Genomic DNA, 17,861 nt, shown 5'->3' with positions numbered 1-17,861 from the left:
GAGGTGTACCGCCCGGTACAAAAATAATTACCGATCCAAGAGGAAAGTAAGTTATATCCCGTCACTTATCTTAAGGTTAACTTGCATTGTCGTGATCATCTTCTATCTGCATCTCACTTCAATCTTTTGAAATAAAAATACCGCAGGGTTCTTCCTGGCATTAAACAGAGCGTGCTTTAAGCTTTCATTTGGTGTCCTTAACTCGTTTTTAAACGAATATCACTTGATTCTGTTCAAAATAAGACCATAAAAGCTCAGGTATGAAATATTTCATGTTTTTCTTAACATTTATATTTTAAATCTCTCCATCAAGGCTCCTTGCAACCGATTTTACAGTTACTTCATGTTTTTTATAACATTTATATTTTAAATCTCTCCATCAAGGCTCCTTGCAATCGATTTTACAGTTACAATGAAAAACAGAGGTTATAAGACAGTTAGCAAATAACCAATGTGTGTACAGTAAGGATATCCCTAGTTTACACATACAATTTAAACATGAAACAAAATTCGCACATTTAGTTTATTGTGAACGTCTCATCTATTTTTAATTCTTACGAGTCTGGGTAACCATCAAACACTTTTACATTGTACAACACAATCACAATGTGCTATGTAAGGAAAAGGTTCGGTGCGTTTATCAGCAAGGAGTGAGTCACGCAGGAGAATCGTGCACTCGACACCACAGCAAGTGGCGCATCGCTTTCCATGTAATGCTTGTACACATGAAACTCCTTAATATCTCCAAAAATACTCGTCAGCTTTGCAAAATAAGCACACCAGTGAAATCACAGCTCGAATCTTACTTGTTCTATTGTGTGAAATTAGCATAGTCCCATTTAAAAAACAAAGTTACTACTGGTTTCTCGGTAATTAGGTACGAGATGGAGACGAATTGAGCAGGGTTTTATGAGCCCCTTAATGCAATTTAAAAATTTCGAAACACAGTGTCTACAACTTAAACGGATCAGAAGATATTTGAGGTGGATTACTTAGATGAATAACCCTCTGTAGCCTTGTGCACTACCACGTTGTCCCTGAAATGGAAAAATGGCGTATGGCTTTTAGTGCCGGGAGTGTCCGAGGACATGTTCGGCTCGCCATGCGCAGGTCTTTTTATTTGACGCTCGTAGGCCACCTGCGGATTAGGTATACAAAAGACGAAAGTAGGGCGATTTCAATTTTTATCTGTCTGTTTGATTGTTGCAACATAATGGGAAAACTGTTCAACAGAATTTTTCGAAACTCGGCATTAAACATTTAGGGACAGGAACAAAAAAATTAGGGGAACATATTTTGTATCGTCTGGTATGTGAAAGTTAATTTGGTAGATGGGGTTCCAATGGTCGTACAGTCCGGATCCATGCCTAAGTGGTTAGCGTGCTGGTCTTTGGTCACAAAGGTACCGGGTTCGATTGACGGCAGGGTCGGGAATTTTAACCATATTTGGTTAATTTCGCTGGCACGGGGGCTGGATGTATGTGTCGTCTTCATCATCATTTCATCCTCATCACGACGCGCAGGTCGCCTACTGGTGACAAATCAAAAGACCTGCACCTGGCGAGCCGAACATGTCCTCGGATATTCCCGGCACTAAAAGCCATAAGCCATTTCAATGGTCGTACAGCATACCTTGAGACCTTAGCTACTCAGGGTATGTCAAATCGACGTTATACTCCATCTGTAGGCGTAGTCATGCATTACAATCTCAGGTGACCCCTCAAAAACAAAGTGAATAGCGGTGCGTCCGTGTGACGGTGTGAGGTACACAGATTACTGCGGTCATTTGAGCACGTTGTACGTAAACCAGCACATCCCATGATACATCTTAACGAGGATCAAGTCGCTCACTTTGATCCAGGAAGGATTGACTTTTCGTCGTGTTGCTCCGGATCTCAATGTCTCTCCGTCAGTTATTCAACGCTTGTGGAATTGCTACAATGAGACAGACCAGTTCACAAGGAGGGTTGGAAAAGGTCGTGGACGCATGTCAACCGCACAGGATGACCTATATCTGACCATCTGTGCGTTGTGGCGTAGTTCAGCAAATACCACAGAACTGCAACACGACCTTAGGAGGGTCACTTGAATCACGGTGTCTGACCAGACAGTACAGAACAGGTTAAGAGAAGTGTCCTTACGACCCAGACGCCCTGTTCGAGTGCCACGTTTAACGCAGCTACATCGCGCAGCTCGCCTTCTGTTTGGCCGTACTCACGTCAACTGGCAACTTCGCCAATGGAGACCTGTGTTGTTTACAGACGAGTCCAGATTTCCCCTGACACAGCGTGATGGACGTCAACGTGTATGGAGACGCCGTGGTGAGCAGTACATGCCAAATGTTGTCCAGTAAGGCCACCGATTCGGACAAGGTTCTAAGATGTTGTGGAGTGGCATCAGTATTGATGGCCTTACGGATTTTGTCGTCGTCCGTGGTAATCTTACCGCTGTGGGATACATCGAGCAGATACTGCTACAGCATGTGTTGGTTGCTGTATACGGTGTTGAAGCTGAATTCGTACTCATGCACGACAGTGCCAGGGCTCATGTAGCGCGCATCATCAGAGCTGTCTTGCGAGAACTGGACATTCAAGATATAGAATCGCCAGCAGTGAGTCTCGACCTTAATTCCATTGAGCATGTGTGGGATAGGCTTGACAGAAGTGTTCTGGGCGTCCTGTTCCACCACAGACTCTCCAAGACCTGGAACAAGCTCTCATTGAAGAATGGGACCTGATACCGCAACGTGACCTCCGTCGACTTATACGGAGCATGCTACGTAGGTGACAAGCTGTGATAAATTCTCGTGCAGGACATACACCATACTAAGGCTCTCCACCCTGGAGGACTGTTATCATTTTGTTTTCGCTCCTATTTGGACATTTTTTAAATTGAACGCGAATCCATCGATGTTCTTTTGTATACTCAATGGTAAAGGATAAAGGTTTAGTTGTTAATATATATGAGGTATTGTTTTGTGGAGCATGGAATACATTCAAGGACATGTTCCCTAATGTTTTTTGAACTGTGTATAAGAAATCATAAAGGTCCACTAATATTGTTCTGAGACCCGTTTCTTAATCATTACAGGATCAGATAACGCTTCACCTACCTAATTGTCTGAGTTATATTTCCTAGAAATTTCGCCACCCATTTAGCCACTCTTTTGTCTAATACAATAGCCCTCGTATTCGTCAGCAGTCTCCCATGATGTATCCTATCAAAAGCCTTGGAAAGGTCAATACCGATACAGTCCATTTGACATCCTGAATCTAAGATGTCTACTAGATCTTGCTGGAATACCGTAAGTTGATCCTCACTGGAGCAACCTTTCCTCAAATCAAACTCCCGTCTATCGAACCAGTTAGTAATTTCAGAAAAGTGCCTAATATAAGCAGAATAAATGCTTTCCTAGAGCTTACAAGCAACAAATGGCAAGCTAACTGGGCAGTAATTGTCCACTTTATGTTCATCACCCTTTCCCTTATACACTGGGGCTACTATTGCAACTTTCCATTCATTTGGTATCACTCTTTCATGCAAATAGTGATCAAATAAGTATTCAGACCGGGCGAGTTGGTCGTGCGGTAAGGGACGCGCAGCTGTAGATAGTGGGTTCGAACCCCACTGTTGGCAGCCCTGAAAATGGTTTTTCCGTGGTTTCCCATTTTCACACCTGACTGTACCTTACTTAAGGCCACGGCCGCTTCCTTCCCACTCCTAGGCCTTCCCTATCCCATCGTCGCCATAAGACCTATCTATGTCGGTGCGATGTAAAACAGACTAAAGTATTTCAGATACAGTTCTATATCCCAACCAATTTTCTTAAGTGTATACACATAAATCTTATCAATCCCAGCTGCTTTTCTAGCTCTCAGATTTTGCATCTTTTTTGTAAATGCCTTTATTATCGTAGGTAAATTTCAGTAATTCGCCAGTGTTAGTGGCCTTCTCTACCTACACATTGTTAGCATCCACAACTACCTTACTGCTGACTTACTTTTTCCTTCTGTAAGTTCTCACGTATATACTCGCCCTGTTCATTAATTTCAAAATGATACACAGTATCTCACTAATCAGATAAACGGCAATGAGTGCTAGTTCAGATCTCGCTCGTCAGTGGTGTGTAGCGTTGCATTCCTTCAATGAAGTCGTTCGAACAAAATCGAAAACAACCTTCCGTATTCTTCCTCGATTACCTTGTCTTTCAACAGATTGTTATTCTTGTTAACTTACTGTATCGCTCTTCCACTCTGCTCGGAAACCGTATAAATACTCAGAGGTCGTAATGTTCGTATCATACATAGTTGATTCACCGGATAACTTTGTTTCTAAAGGAAAAAGATTTTGTGGTGGAACCCGTTTCGAAACGTCTAGAAAGGTATTATTTTCGCCATCTTACTTCAGACATTTCTCAGGTCACTGGAGCCACCCTGGTTCAGGTGAACATTCCAACAAATATTTCAGTGCATTTTGTACCTGAGTCACCTGGGTAAAAAGATAGCCCGTTATAATCCTCCTTTTGATAAGTGTTGTAACATCGCACCGACTTTTACGACGAGGACTGGGAGGGAAGAAGTCGTCGCCTTAATTAAGGAGTAGCAAACAAGAGAAGACTATCTTCAGAGATTCCGACGGCGGGGTTCGATTCCACCATCTCCAGAATGCAAGCTCACGGCTGCGTGACCCGAAATAGATGAAGATTTTCAGCACCTTATGTCCAGACCACAAATGCATCATCAACATACCTTCACCATATCATCTGTCTGAATGACACCTGGTTGAATTTTCGCTCAGCCTGTATAGCAGTAGTGCGATCGAAAGTCAACCACAATTCCTGCGAGAGAGTGTTGCTTAACAGCAGGTGTAAACGAAAATCTCGAGGGACCACCTAAATCAGCAACATCCTTCAATTAAATTCAGTATGGAAATGGAGTCGGACGGGTGCCTTCCTTTCTTGGATGTTCTAGTAAGAAAGAAACCGGACGGCTCCTTAGGGCATACCGTCTATTGTAAGCCTGCCCACACAAATCGCATCTTCATGCAGATTCTCACCAACATCCAGCACAAAAACAAGGCATTCTCACGACACTCGCCAAGAGGGCGAGACGAATTTGTGAGCCATCCTTCAGTTGGAAATGGATACGCTCGAAGTCATGTTCAAGGGTAATGGTTACAGCGATTTGCAGATTCAGATAGCCCTGCATCCCAAAGAAACGACCAAGCTAAGCTACAGAAGGAAGAAGTGAAGGGAACTGCCTACTTTCCTTACATTCACAACACCACAGATCGAATTGCCAAGGTCCTCCGCAAACACAATATAAAAACCGTGTTTAGCACCGCCACTAAAATTGCTCACACTCTGAGTAAAACCAAGGACAAATTATCCCCACTTTTACATCCTGGGGTATATGAAATTCCCTGTACTTGCGGTAAGGTATACATCGGCCAAACATGCCGGTCCATTGGTACCCGTATCAAGGAACATGAACGTAATTTTCGTCTCAACCAGCCAGACAAATCGGCAATAGCTGAGCACGCTCTATCGCCGAGTCATGATGTCATGTTCCAAGATGCTCGAGCTCTTACCCACACTGGACACTACGGGTCCAGGAATATACGAGAAGCTGTGGAAATCCTAACAATATCGAGAGAGGCACTGGTTATCAATTAAGTAATACCTGGTTGCTATCCATTAAGGATTTACGAAGGTAGTTCCCTTCCCTGTCCCTTCGCTATTGGTATTTCGTCTCGGTGCTTTCCATATTCGTACGTTCCTCATCGTCAGATGTTTCATTCCAGGCTTGTGTCAATGTCATACACCTGTCAATGTCATATGTTACGTACACATGTTATGTGACCCTCTTAGATTCTCAGCTTCCGCTTCGAACGCTAGCGCTGTGCCACGTCCGGGGAGCCATCTGGTGGCGAATGAGCGTACCATTTTCACTTCTGTTATAACGTCTAAATTTCAAAAAATCATTGTTTAAGAAGCCTTTCTCCTGGACAGTCGAGATTTTCTTCTGATGACGCAGAGCACAGTCCTCTGCGAAACGAAAAGAATTTCACCTTATTTTGTTGACACGGCATATGCCCAAAAGCCCATACAGTATCATGTCTATAAGTTCGGGCCGTGAAAGCATCAATGGCAACAATATTTATTTATTTGTTTCTCCGTAACTACTACATCCTACATCTGTTCGAATATGCTTATCATATTCATACCTTGGTCCACCCCTACCGCTCTTATCGCCTACAATTCCCTCAAAAATTAACTGAACAAATCCTGGGTGTCTTCAGATATGTCCTATCATTCTATCTCTTCTTCTCGTCAAATTTAGCCGAATCGATCTCCACTCAGCAATTCGTTTCAGTATCTCTTAATTTGTAATTCGATCTACGCATCTCACCTTCAGAAATCTTCTGTAACACCATGTTTCTTTTCTTTTCTTAAAATTGGCTTAATTTTGCACCGACACAGATAGGTATTATGGCGACGATGGGGCAGGATAGGGCTAGGAGTGGGGAGGAGGCGGCCGTGGCCTTAATTAAGGTACATCCCCAACATTTTTCTTGTGTGAAAATGTGAAACCACGGAACCATCTTCAGCGCTGCCGACAGTGATATTCGAACCCCCTAACTCCCGAATTCAAGCTCACAGCTGCACGTCCCTAATCGCACTGCCAACTGACTCGATACACACCACACTTCAAAAGCTTTTATTCCCTTTCTTTCTGAGCTCATTGTCGTCTATGTCTCACTTCCATACAATGCTACGCTCTAGACGAAAGTCTTCAAGCACATCTTTCTAATTCCTATATCAATGTTCAAAGTGAACACATTTCCTTCTGAAGAAAGGCCTTCCTTGCTTGTGCTAGTCCGCATTTTATGCCCTCCTTATGTCTGCCATCGTTAGTTGCACTATCGAAGTAAAAGGACGAATAAAACATGTACCATGGTAAAAAAACTTCCTAAACCAAAAATCCTCACGTTCACTTACTTATAACACCTTGTGACATATTATACGTCCAAGAGACCTGCGGCCGTGGCTTCCACGCAGCTCCCAACTAGTTTTGATCTATCGAAATTGCCTTAAGTTAAAATTTGTTTCAAATATTATCACTATATCGTACGGCTGTTAACTAAAACGTACTTCTAGTTGAGTAGGAGAATTGGACAATGGTATATTAAATCATGACTATCAGTGCGATTTACTAGACAAAATATGAATAATAAACGTAAATCAAGAACGAATAAAGGTAGACATTTTTTTGCTAGTGGTCTTAAGTCGCACCGACACAGGTAGGTCTTATTGCGACGATGGGATAGGAAAGGCCTAGGAGTGGCAAGGAAGCGGCCGTGGCCTTAATTAAAGCACAGCCCCAGCATTTGCCTGGTGTGAAAATGGGAAACCACGGAAAACCATCTTCAGGGCTGCCGACAGTGGTATTCAAACCCACTATCTCCCGGATGCAAGCTCACAGCCGCGCGCCCATAACCGCTCGGCCAACTCACCCGGTAATAAAGGTAGACTAATTGTAAATGAAGACAGGGATTTCTTAGCGTGCAAATGATCGATTTGAGGTGATACCTTATCGAAGAAATGAGTCGTATCTGAACTAAACCTCGTTCTCACTCCTTTGCGCCTATATAACAGAGTGTGTTACACATTCTGGTGATTGGTGAATTGCTATCTGCTACTATTCTTACAAGGTTACTCTGCGAGTTGAATGTTGATGGGAGATAATGCATGATACACTGACATTACTTTTTGGATTAGAACTTATAATTTTTATCTGGGTTTTACATGAACTCACAAAAAATCACGAAATGGTACTTTATTTCAAATCCTGGTTGACTTACTCAGTTACTAGCAACAACCATTGTGACAACAACATTGCCACTAGTGCACCAAACTCTTAAATTCTACTACTAAAAATAAATCTCTAAAATTTTGTTCAATATTTCTTTCTTGGTTTAATACAAATCACCTGCTGTGATGAATATTATCTCTAGGTAAGTATCTGTGGTGAGTACCATGGGAATGATGAAACTAGAGTTTCAATGGACTATTGCGGACATCGCTGGTCATCGGTAACAAAAGCCCAAGCGTGTTTGCCGTAAATAATAGAATGCAATCTAATTTCAATTTCCAATCCTAGAGTTAAGAAATGAATTACCTATCCTATTCCAAGCACGAGAATGTGAATCAATCTTTTCTGCTGATCGACAATTTTTTACTGTATTAAAATAGTTGAAGGACGAAACTGAAATACGTTAATAAGCACAGAATTTTTCGTCCAGTAAAATGGTATCTTCAGATTCCTCAAATAGCAATAACTGAAACAATCGCATTGGGAAATATACTGTTAGCCATTAAAAATGCAACACCCAGAAGTATTCACCTGATCGATCCAACACTGCGAAAATGCCAGGAAAAGCGTAGGGCAATGACGTGATTAGTTTTTTAACCGTGTGGCGCAGTGCGTGCGGGAATGGCGACTCTGATAACTGGTAGACACGTGGACATCGGAGAGCCCATGAACGGTATTGTAATTGCATTTCCCCGTCGTTTGTGTGTAGAGACGGAGTTAGTATGCCACGTCAAAGAGCAAAATAACCATACAAACAGGGTTTCGCCTTTGTCCGTGGAAGAATCGTGGTGTATTGGGATTGTGGATTAGCCTACCACGAAATTGGTCCTCGTGTTGGAAGGAATGCAACCACAGTTGAGCAGACATGCACTCAGTGGGTCGAAAATGGGACGGGCTGAGTGACATGCAGGAAGCTAATAGCCACGTCACACCAACGAGTGCGATGAATGACATCTGTGGCACCGAGTCCCGCATTGCACACCGTCATACCAGCCCGGCACCTGGAGGTCTGGAGGTATCTGGACGGTAGAGCTAAATTAAATTCCCTTGTTCAGGATTTCAGGGATGCAGCACATAACTCGTTGTCCGTACGTACAGTTCGCCGCCGTCTGCAGCAGCGGGGCATCTTATCCAGGCGCACATTACTGCGGCTGCCATTCTTTTCTCACTGCAGACGCCTGAGGCTACAATGGTGCGTGAAACGTCGGGCCTGAAAGGGCGAATTGGACTTCATCTTCTTCTCCGACCAATCCTGTTTGTGCTAGCAGCATCATGATGGTGGTATCCATACCTGGTGGCACCGTTGCACACATCTGGTCGAGTCCTGCATTACACACCGTTTTACCGGCTCAGCACCTGGAGTTCTGGTATGGGGAACCGTAGGATTCCAGTCCCGCTGACGCTTAGTCCCTATCGCTGGTACACTGACCAGCAACTGTTACATCGTGGAAGTGTTGAAGCCTGTTGCTTTCTCTTATATTCAGAGTCAACATGAGTCCCTGTACCAACAGAACATTGCGCGACTGCATGTGGCACTCATCGTCAACGATTCCTGGATGACCATCATGTCGCATTGTCTCCTAAACTTGAACGTTCACCAGATATCACGCCTATCGAAAGCGAGTAGATCAATAGTCGTACGACGACTGGACTGCCACAGGACATCCACGTCCACAACGGATGGACTTTGGACACGCATCGAACCAGCATGGGCAGAGATACCCCAGATGGGCATCCAAAGTCTCTTCCTTTCAATGTCGTATTGAGCAGCAGCGGCTATTGCCGTCTGTAGTGGGGTACGCAGTACTGATTTCTTCATGTGCTCTATGTCGTACCGAGAAAGCAGAGTAATCCTGTCTCTTGTGTGTGATTGGTATTCTATCCAAAAATTTAATTGTGATTCCTCATGTCATTCTTGGTGCTGCAACTTGAATAGTCAGTAGTGTATATACAAGTGTCATATACGGACGTGTTTACGAAATTGAAACTTGTCAAGGCAACGGTAAATAAAATCGTAAGGGCCGATGACCTTAGATATTAGGCCCCTTTAAACAACAAGCATCACCATCATCACTATCATCAATAAAATCGTATAAAATGGTTGTAAGTTTTAAGACAGGAAAATGCTGTACTAGTCTGTGCTGTAGGTTATGGAAGTACGGTAGAACGGGGTAATCTGAGCCAAAGATTAATAAGAGCTTTTTAAAATGAAACCTTTATCGCGCAGCAAGGAAGTTCACCTTCCGTCTGCACCTTGACAACAGCGCTCCCCTGCAACCACCGCAGAGAGTTTCGTCAGTATCGCTTCGTTCACCAGAGAATGGTGGTGTTTTGTTTTCGATCACTCCTTTGTAGTTCTTGAAAACGTTGCGCTAAGCAAGTAAATATTGGGAATGTAACTCAACAGATTTATTCTCGTATTACGACTAAGTTTTATACCTTTATCTCGTCATGGAATAATTACAACTAAGTACATATTATGTTCATACGACCTTTTGCATGTAAAAAAATTATATTGCAAAAAGGAGCAATCGGAACCACGTTTGAGGGTTGTTCGAGCCGGTACTCATTACCCTATTGAATAATATAATGAAGTTTGCAAAATGTTTCGCAATAGGGGTCTGGCTCAATGGCTAAATGGTTAGCCTGCTGACCTTTGGTCACAGGGATCCCGGGTTCGATTCCCTGCAACTGGCGAGCCGAACATATCCTCGGACACTCCCGGCATTAAAAGCCATACGCCATTTCATTTCATTTCGCAATAGGGCAAAGGCTGACTTTCTGCATTGCTCGATACATTGGCTCAGATGTTTTGGTAACATTTCATAGGATGGCAAAACCTGGACAGAAGCAAAAGACAATAGGCGAGTGGACTGTGGAAACTCTGTATGCAGCTGTGGAATCCATACGAAATGGAGCCTCCGTCTATCAAACGTTAAAACAATTAGCGATTCCGTACAGCACTCGGGGAAAAGGATACAAATTAGCAGCTGCAAACAATGAACTGAAGTCTGCGAAACTAGGTAGGACACATCTTTTCTTGGCGCAAGAAGAGAGAGATCTATCAAGTCGTTTGATAACAATGAGAAAAATGTTCTACGGGTTAACTGGTAGAGAGTTTCGCGGGTTGATTTACAGAGTGCTGAAAAAATACACAAAAAGTATACTTTTGACAAAGAGAAACGATTCCGTGGACCTGACTGGCTAGAAAATTATCTGGAGGGATAATCTACCGTGAGATGCTGATAGCCCAAGCTACAAGTGTTAATCGCATTGAGAATTTCAACCAACATCAAGTTAATATCGTTGCTGCTGGGAAGGAACCTCCTATGTGCAGCAATGGGTACTACTGGAGAACACAGACCACTCTGTACATTCTGACCATGACATTCTACATTGTACGCCAAAGCTACAACTCCTACTCTAGAAAATATTCTACTTCTTACCTGACCGAACACAAGGTCTTCCAAATTTGTGAAGCAATATATCGTCGCCGGAAAGGAACCTCCAATGTGTAAAACACACAATTTTACAGGAGAGACAAAATAACTCTTTCATTTTTAAGAGATGTAATTAAAGACCAAGGTTATGAGCAATTCTTGCTCATAATTACCCACTAGTTACTATTTGATATTTAAATATCTGCAGAATGTTGATATTCACTAAGAAATTAACATAACTTTGTTAGAAGTTTCACATAGGAGATTTCGAGTCCTGCAAAGTGACGCATAGGAGATTTGTTTCATTAAATTACGTCATTTATTATTTTAAAATGTTTACCAAATTAATAGTTCAGATTTCAATAATAGAAGGAATGATGGTACAACGCATAAATACATGATCTCATACTCACACGCGCACACAAACACACGCACGCACGCACGCACACTCACTCACGGAAGCTTGCTTGCAGATTCATACATGCAAACTCACACTCTCACTCAACATGTTACTTGTACAATACAATGTTTCGCTTCTTTTATGTTAGCAGGAATTAATTCCTAATTTTACCTTGAACCCACTCATATTTAAATGTCAACGAAAAGGCGATATCACCTGTTTAGGTGCCGGAACAATTTCTCGCTGCTAAAGAGAAGAATCAAATTTGATCGGTGTCGTCGTGAGAGAAAGGGAAAATGGTAATTGCCAGCTGTGGTATGCGCCTAGATATATGCCCCAGTTATTTATATTTGCCAGGCAGAGACATTCCCCTTTGCTCCATAATGACGGGCCTCCATGTTCTAAACACGAAATTTCATCTAAAGAGTGGAGCAGTGAAGATATCTTGTTAAAATGGCTGGAACGTTTTGCTAACTTTGCAAGACTCTAAAGACAAGCCCATTCTAATGATTTTATCGTGGCTCAATCCGGTGGTATTTACGGTGTTCAAATACGTCAGCCCCGCTTCGGTAGATTTACCGGCACGTAAAATAACTCCTGTGGGACGAACTTCCGGCACTTCGGCTTCTCCGGAAAGAGTAAAAGTAGTTAGTGGGACGAATAACCAATAACATTGTTGTTTATATTATTAATCATTTTAGCCCATCATTCAAATAATGCTTCCGTAGAAGCATTTATTTTTTCAGAGAATATAACGTGGGCATATTGTCTTTGCAACCCCTTACGTCTCACCGAATGCTATTTCTCGACATATCTCTTTCTGGGCTTCTTAAGAAAACTTACAACTGGGAATGTGATTTGTTTATGAAATAAAATAACATCCTACGGTCTTGTTGGGCTTGTCACGATGTCCCTATTTCCTCCGTGATCTACACAGAACAAAATCTGCAATAGAACAATAAATTTATTACTGTGATGCACTAGAAACAAGAGAATGAAGTTCTGGACCGCATATGCAATAACCACTGGTCAAACAACACCACACTGGACTCAGTCGTTCTAAGCTCAGATCTATGAATCACATGAAACACATCAGTATAATCGAGGTATATGGATTTTGAAGCTACAAAATAATGCGAATTAATTTATGGATGAATATATTGCAATAGTTATTGCAAATATTCACACATATTGCACTCTAATCAAGCAATTGGGCAGTGAATGGTCTGGCACATATGAAAATATTTATATGCTTGTTAAGTGGACACATGGTAACTTTTACAAGGATAAAATAAGTGTACGTAATGAAATAGTCAATATACTTGTCCTCCACTAACTAAACCGCACTCACTCTGTTACGAAATTGAAACGACAGAAAACATTTTACGATTCATTAGAAACAGTCCACATCATTTTTTAAGGAATTCTTCCAGCCAAACTAATTTTCGTTCAAATGTGGAATTATGTCTGTTCAAATAAGCATACCTCTTACTACAACAAGACTGAAGAACGATGAACATCCAAGTCAAACACCCTCATGGCAAACTACTACATTGCAGTGACAGTACTCTTGATACAATGATTGAATATTACTGCATTTATTAAACCTATACCTATATAATCAGTATGTCGGATATTTTTGCTTCATGTTCCCTTAATATGGTAAATTTTCACAATTTGATGAGCTTTCAATGACATTCTTCGTGAAAAATTAGAGATTGAGTTATTTTCTAATCTCTCCGTTATGCTATGAGATTAGTTTGTTAGGACGTAAGTAAGATTTAATTACAGATATACCGGCGTTGAACTTCGGTAATTTATATACAGATTCACTGAGATTACTTTTAAATTTCTAAACATAAGGCACGCCAAGTGTTATACTTCGTTATAACACAAATCTCATAGTTAATAAATTAACGACTACACTACGGTTATTGCAGGTTCTAAGCATCACTGTCTACAAAACATACATCATTATTGGTAACAAGAGATACAGTATACCCTGCCTCTGGGTATACTTTATGTGCAAAGAATGTCGTAGTTTCTTAACTTTATTAAGTTTTAAACATCCCACATCAATTTATCTTAAATTACGAAGGAAAAACAGAATTCTGTACTCGTTGTGCATTATAAAAGAGAGAACCACTGTAGATCTCGCCGTAGGAACAGAACAAGACAGGTGAAGGATAGAATATAGGACATCATGGGGACCATTTATATTTGTAAGTGTCACTGACCAAGGCAGTTATGTACGTTAAGGTACTGGTCACAATACGAATGCTTAACAGTCAGGTGTATTCAGATCCCGTCATGGATAATTTTTCTGAGAGTTTTATATAGTCTCGAAATTCAATTCAAAGCTGGTATAGAGTTTTACTTAAGTAATTCAATTGTTTTCTTTCTAATCGTTATCCCAATTGTAAACCAGTATAGGAAACACATCAACACAGGCTGTTAGGGAGGTTTTTAAACATCCGGAAAGGACTATCAACGACACCAAGTACTCACAGGAAAAAGTATTACCCTTCAGTAAGGAGACTGCTTGAAGTCTGTAATAACCCCACAGCGCTACGTTACGAGACTTGTAATGGAGGAAATGAAGCAAGCCAACGGTAAATTGAGATTTCCAATGCACTTCAATGTCAGATTATTTGGAATATTTTAAATATATTTTAAGTCTGGTCAGAAATGGGGTATATTATAGCGAAAATGTTGTTTATAGAGTTATACCATTTGTACTATTTCACGTTCCAAGCGAATATATTTGGTTTATTGGAATATAGGGGATTCAGTGGTTCCTCATTGATGACGTTATATATTTCTAGAAGAAAGTCGTCTGCATTGCCGAGATGTGAAGTAACTCTACTAATATGTATGAATGACAGAAGGATTTAGGATATCGTACAAGAAATCTGGGAGGTACAAACATGGCAGAAAGAATGTTTGTTGCAACAAATAGATGGATTCAGTGGAAGGAGAGGAAGGAAATATGATGGTGCCAAATCTTAAATAAACATTAAAAGACCGGGTATTGAGTAGTCCCTATGTAGGGTCTGTGACTTAGTATAAGCGATGAGTCTGTATGACATAAATGTATATGGATAAGTTACCAAAAAAGACTGACACCCCAGGTCGTAGAGAGTAAGAAAAACAGGGAGCTTCATGTTTTATTCATAGATTCGTAGATTATAATCCTAAGGTGAGGGCCTCAGCGAATAGAGATGTTTCTAAGTTCGTTCACATATTCGTTCATAAAGAACGCATAATTCATAGGAAAATGTATGTATGTATGTAAAATTATTATTATTCAAACTCTCCCGTATTGTTCCTTATTCTTTTATTCGACTGACAAAATATTATGAATCAGAGTTTTCTGTTAGTTTATAACTTATAATTTAATTCTGAAAATATATTACAAAGTGGGGTCTGTTGTTCCAGGTCGGAGCAGGGCTCACAAACTGCACTTACTTCGCCACCAACAACAGGGCAGTATCTCTTCGAGTACCGACTTTGACTTCTCGTCCTATTATGACACCCTGAAAGAGGCTCCACCACACACTGCACTACCACCATCTTCATTGCCCAAAGACATGACCGTTCGTCTGCACCAAGAAGCACGTCTACAGTGTGAGCTATCCAAAAAGTCAGAGTCTATGTATAATTCAAGATGGTGGCATGATAATGCGATTGCAGTGGATGGAACTACGGCACATTCGGTTTCACATCATTACACACTTAATCCTATGAGTGGAGAGCTGCATATCACTAATGTGAGAATTGAAGATGATGGCTTGTGGTGGTGTGGAGTACATGATCCAGGGATCGGACGAGTGATAAAAGCCGAACGAGGGTTTAAACTACTAGTAACTGGTGAGTTAGTAAACCTAATATAACTAATTATGTATTCTACTGGGAATGATGCAACACTGCATAGACGACGATACTTTTACACATTCCATTTTAAATTCATCACTTTCTTTGGTTTAGTTTAGAGAAAATTATGTTTAAAATAATCTCTTTCGCATATTCTACTAATTATGGTTGAGGGACGAATGTTATCAAATTAACACTGCTGTGGTGGTATATCCTGAGTGAAAGGAGTTACTTGCTAACACTGGAAAGTGAGGGAAGACAACAGCATGTGGTCTACGACGTAGTTGTTGGTCGAGGATGATACGATATGGAGGGAGATCCGAACCATTGCTTCAGTTTGAACATAGTTGGAAAAATCTTGAATGTGAAACATGGTGCTGAAAGTCAGTGGAGTCCTAAAAGTGTGATCTGATTTCAAGAATTACATGGGTAAATACGATAGAGATACTGATTTACCTTTATCTCATCATATACACCTTAAATTATACTAATGATAAATGTATGACGGCATTGTAGACAACAGATTATAATAAGAAAGGTGTAGACGTTCCAAAGAAAATACTATAGAATCGGAGCTATATTATTAAAAAGAGTACAATTAATATGTCGTGATCATTATTCAGTGATATACTGCCTTGTAAAACAATACCTTTCTAAACAAAATCCCGATGCTACGACGTACATGAGAAAAGTATTAAAGAACTGTGTAAATTAAGTCCACTACGTGGAAATATATGCTTGAAAACAAATCGAAACTATTATACTTTCTCAAAATCTGAGAATAGAACGTGCCAGATTTAATAGGGAACATCAGAACTGAATACAAGATGAATTTGCTCAAATTCTATTCATTAATGAGATGAAAATAGGCTTGTACCTGAAGGACAATTTAAATCCCGTAAATTAAGAACAAACAATGAGTCTCAAAAGAAGCCATTGCATCTCCCAAAGAAACTTTCAGCAGTGAACGAGCATGTGAACAAAGCAGTAGTTCTGAAGAACAGCTTTGCTCAGTTTTTTCTGCAATTCCTAGAGTATGATTTGAAATGTAAGATGCGATCTCACAACGCTCTTAGCCATAAAAATACACACACCATGTACCCGTAGGATATGATATCTCTGTGTGCATCCCTTGCAGGTAGTCTGTGTTGGTTAAAATAGCGATTGTTGCATGAGAACTGTGGTAAAGATTAGAGGATTTTTCGTATACTAACAACTAAAACATGTGAACTATTAAGTGTGATTTTAGCCAAATAGTTTGTAGCCCTCGTGCTGTGACAGGAATGGTGGGTTACGAGTTGACGCGTACAACATGGCTCCAACGTAAGTCGACCGCGACAGTGGTAGGGATAAGGATGGAACATTGGATATATACACTGATGTGAAATATGCTGTAAATATCATATAACTCACCACTCCTGCACATAACATGCCAACTAGTTCCAGTTCTTATAAATAATCTTCGCCCGGAATGAAACAAAGAAGCAGTTATAAATCATTTCTGAAAAAATCACAGAGTCGTTTGTGAAAAAGTGAAGACATATGCAAGAATCTATGCAGTAAATCCCACAAAATATAAATTAATACTGGACAAATCTTATCCCCAGAACCACATGACGTTGTACAAGTTGAAATAAAATTAACTTAAGGCAGATTGTATTTGAATGGCTTGAAAAGTTACAAGGTTAATTTTGAATAGGGGATCTAATTATGTACAATTAGTTTGTATTTTCAATGGGTAACTTATAAAAGTCCCCTGTTTTGGATATAATCAATTCTGGTCCTTCATTAGTTAGAAATTATCCTCCACTACTGTAACAAACAGTTTACCACAGACGGTAGATGCCGCCCATCCTCCCGGAGGGTCTGCCTTACAAGGACTGCACCAGGCTAATAACAGCCACACGAAATTATTATTAGTTAGAAATTGAGTGTGAGTTTATTTACCACGTTAATATGGATTTAGCATTAGCAGCTGAGCACTGAAGATGAGATTTAAATGGTTCTGCCAGTAAGCTCAGCACCTTGAAGTGCAATCCCTGAGAAGACTTGAGTTCATGAGAGATGAAATTACAGCTGAAACGATGATCTTAATCGAAACGGTTTCCGTGGTTTGTTATTTCAGTTTCATACGAATGGTGCATTTCCAGTACTGTGTTACCGCTTTTCTCATAGCAATTTTTCTACCTTAGTTCAGGCTGTAAAAATCCGGCCAGGGACGCGAATTAGAAAAATTCATTTCCAAGCCTTCAGGATAAATGTTTTTGTTGCATA

At 40.7% G+C, this 17,861-nt stretch overlaps 1 protein-coding gene across 1 annotated transcript in view; it reads left to right on the top strand.

The window, feature by feature from the left end:
- Positions 1–10,704: 10,704 nt before the first annotated feature.
- LOC136863747 (MAM domain-containing glycosylphosphatidylinositol anchor protein 1) overlaps positions 10,705–17,861 on the top strand; it is a 141,681-nt gene continuing 134,524 nt past the window's right edge. The window contains exons 1-2 of the mRNA XM_068226064.1: positions 10,705–10,897; positions 15,153–15,584. Coding sequence (XP_068082165.1) covers positions 10,705–10,897; positions 15,153–15,584 — 625 coding nt within the window. The remainder of the gene's footprint in view (positions 10,898–15,152; positions 15,585–17,861) is intronic.

This window comes from Anabrus simplex, chromosome 2 (genome assembly GCF_040414725.1).
Source record: "Anabrus simplex isolate iqAnaSimp1 chromosome 2, ASM4041472v1, whole genome shotgun sequence".
Taxonomy (NCBI): Eukaryota; Metazoa; Arthropoda; class Insecta; order Orthoptera; family Tettigoniidae; genus Anabrus; species Anabrus simplex.
Note: the sequence above shows the minus strand (reverse complement) of the source record. Positions and strands in the feature narration are given on the sequence as shown.